General features: G+C 38.3%; 1 protein-coding gene across 1 annotated transcript in view; it reads right to left on the reverse strand.

Annotated features, from left to right (window-relative positions):
• Positions 1-1,414, reverse strand: part of LOC105269117 (matrix metalloproteinase-14) — a 12,319-nt gene extending 10,905 nt beyond the window's left edge. Inside the window, exon 1 of the mRNA XM_011309123.1 lies at positions 1,222-1,414. Within this exon, the coding sequence (XP_011307425.1) occupies positions 1,222-1,414 (193 nt within the window). The remainder of the gene's footprint in view (positions 1-1,221) is intronic.
• Positions 1,415-3,725: the final 2,311 nt, after the last annotated feature.

The raw sequence follows: 3,725 nt of genomic DNA on the forward strand, positions 1-3,725 counted from the left end.
GAGAGTGTGCCCGACGATTTTTATTCAATAATAGAAAAAAAAGGAAAATAAATAACATTCCGATGCCTTTCACGATACAATAGCCATCCAATCGTGATTTTCCCCCGGGTATCAAGTCCTCAGACGACTGGAATTGGCTCGGTGCATGGAAATGTCAGGTGGGAATAACATTTTACGTTTCTTTAAATATAAAATTGAACTTTCAGATCCACAACCGCATGTTTGGGGCTCGATATATCCAGGAATGAAAAAAAAAACAATATATTTGAGGGCCAATGGGGTGATGATAACGAATCATCAGATGAATTTGTTAATTGGTGATTCCGATGGTTGATTGGTTTGTCAGATTTTTTTTAATGCTGAGGAGTAATTTTAATCTTTTCGGATATTGATGGGAGTCGAATGAAAATAATTTTGCAATGATTCAAGACTGATTCAGTGCCAGTGCATGTCCGTTTTTATTTTCTCATTGTCTCCATCGACTGCTGCCCCATTTTATTTATCGATATTCATCGATTGATGAATAATTTTAATAACGCTATCATTCACGAGTGATTTCAATGCTCCACTGATTTTCATAATACCATCGCTACCATCGACTGGAATACACTCGCTCTCTGAAGACACCAATGATTGCACACGATAACTAATATCTGATTTCCACTCGTCTCCATCCCTCCTCCCTCATCACCCTTGAAAATTTATCTCAACATCACCATTTGCCAGAGGCTTCCACCGGAAAAGTGAAAAATTCTACATGTCACCAATTGCCTGCGTCTCCAAGAAACCGAGACAAATTTTTTTTTTACTTTCTCTTCCACTTCATCGGAAATTTCGACGATCTTCCAAATGGCGCAGCTCTCAAGTGACTCTCACATTTATTTTTTTTTTCCTCAGGAATATTCAGGAATATTCAGAAATATTCTGATGGGTTTTCTCTATTTTTATCGTCGGAATCGAGTCAACTTTTTCAATGGAAAATGGCATTGGGGCTGGGTGTTTGTTGCATTATACAAAAGTTTTCAACTGCAGGTCGTTCTCTCGGCTTCGCAGCCTCGATGAATGTTTTGCTGTTTATACAGGGGCTGGGGAAATGGCGTAATCGTTTCTCGATGACGTCTCGGGGGTTTTCCATCGTGGAATTACATTTTCCTGAGGGGAATCCCCTCATTTCAGGGGAGAGAGGGGAGAAATTTCAATGGAATAAATGGAGACACTTGCCTTCCTCGTTGCTGTCGTTGTCCAGGAGCCAGATCTCCTCCTCGTCGAAGTGAGCGTCTCCTCCTCGGTCTCGTCCTGGGAAAAATGCGTGCGCCAGGATCTGACCTCTTCCGTCGAATGGATATCCATCCCCGTGATATCCTCTGGAAAAATCATCGAGATTTAATACACATTTTCTCCCGAGAAAATTCATTTTCATTTTAAAATTACAATAATTATGATTATTCATTAAATTGAATTTTACCTTTCGATTAAAATAAAAAAAATTACATTTTTTCGGATTAAATTTTTCTCAAATGTCATTTAAAAAATAAATTATAATTATATTTTAAAAATCAATGAATGGGACAGGTTTCGCAGGCTTATCACAATAAAAAAAAATCTTGAGTTTATTCAATGGAAAAACATGGAACATGGGACTCAACTCTTGAAAGAGCGATAATTTTTTTTTGCCTCGAATGAAAAATCCTGAAAACTCAACGCGTGTATTGTGCATTTATCCCCTTGGCGATAAAATTTTCACCCCATTTCAAACAAGAAACACTGGGCAAACGGTAGAAATTACCCAGTGCCTTATCGTTACATTTTGAATTAAACTCCGTGAAAGCTCTCGTGTGAAGCCACTGTTTAAACTCGGCAAAGCCCAGAGATAATTTCCCCATCATTTTCCCTGCATTCAAATCTTCGTATTATCCCCCCAGCCCTCATTTCGGCATTTATCACTCGATAAAAATTGCAACTGCGAATTCTATTCGCTGAGATAAATACAGCGGGGTATTTCAAATCGTTAGATACTTTTCCTCAGAAAATTCATACATTTGAAAATAAAGATTTTTCCGAGATTTCCCCGGTGTACTACTCTCTGTCTCCAAGTTCATAATATCGACTGGTGTTTCCATTGGTTTTTCCGGATATTCTGCTCACTCCATTTTTTGTCGGAGAAGAAATATAATGGAAGACGAGGGAAACAACCGACTAGTTCTCGGAACGTCAGTTATCAGATATTTTCTTCTTTTATCGGTGTTTTTACGAGAGTTTATTCTCATGGAAAAATAACTCGGATTGTTTTTTTGGAGGACCACTGGATCTAGCGGAAAGTATTGTTTTTCTTTGAAGTATAATGCTCAATATTTCCGGAGGAAAATCGAGGCGCTGGGAATTTTCAATCTGAAAAAATTCCGTGATAAATATATTTTCAATAAAATTTTATTGTTTATATTTAAGATAATAGGTATTTGGTCGAATTCTTCAGGGGCAATTAATCGTGGGAGAATGTCGAGGGAATGGCGCTGGAGCAATAACAATTTCCCAATTTTTCACTCGATTGAAATCTCAATGGAACAACAAAAACCTCAGCTGTATCCTCATTGCAAGCCGAATATACAACCAAGGAAAGCAAGGAATCATGGGCAAACAGGGACAGGCCGACAAACACGGAAAACCCATACAATCCGAAAGCGAACACATAAACAGGGGTTTTTAGGGTGAAATGGGGGTGAAGAGGGTGGGCTGGGGTATGGGGAGGTCACAGTTGGGGGTGAACCTCACAAAATCCTCCACACACGACATTCACCACTGAAAATTACTCCCATTGTCCGTAACATTCGGAATTATAATTTATACGCGGTCGTCCTCCATCGCTAGTTTGTTTGTTTATTCGCTATATACAGCCATTACTTCCATTATGGGAATTTCTGGAACAATGGAGGGCTCAGTGTCAATATAAAGTCGATTAAAAAATATTGCGGGGGTTTCAGCAAGGGATTTGTATCAATTTTATGGAGATCATCACAGGTGTAATGGAGATTTGATGATTGTTGGGGGTGAATTGGGGGGAGGGGGGGGACTTGATTGGAATTGATTTTGGAGGGTACATGTGTCCTGTGAAATTATTTAACATGACACAATGTTTTTTTAATTTCACTCAACCGATATCGAGTTATCGATGATTAACCGATATTTTGGTTTTCCGAGAAAAACGGGTATTGAGTTTTTGAGAAATATCTTGAATGCTGTTGGGTGCAGAAAGAAGGTTAGAGGAGCTTTTTTGTAGAGCGAGAAATAATGCAGAAAAAATCTCTCAAACATTTTCTTGTAAATCCACTGGATTCCAAGTTATCAGGACATCAATCGGAATATTCAGTTACCGGTTAGCTGCCTGGCGGTGAGGGATTCACCGTACATCATATAAATTATTATTATTATTATTATTAAATCGAAATCTAGTACGCACCATATATTCTGTAATTCGAATACCTGTATTGATTGACACAAATGTTAACCGAGATTGTGAAACTCATTATCGACCGAATTTACTTATGTTGGACATAACAATCGGAGTGGATGCGGAATTTCCAGTGGAATTTATCGTGTTTATGCACCGAATAACAAAGGAAATGTGGAGCACTCGATTTACCGGTGAATTATCAAGTGTTTTTGGCAATTGAGTTAATTCCGGTGCTGAATTTCCCAGGTTAAATCGTTGCTAATTCGTTTTTTTTTTT

This window comes from Fopius arisanus, unplaced genomic scaffold, assembly GCF_000806365.1.
Source record: "Fopius arisanus strain USDA-PBARC FA_bdor unplaced genomic scaffold, ASM80636v1 scaffold00064, whole genome shotgun sequence".
Lineage (NCBI taxonomy): Eukaryota > Metazoa > Arthropoda > Insecta > Hymenoptera > Braconidae > Fopius > Fopius arisanus.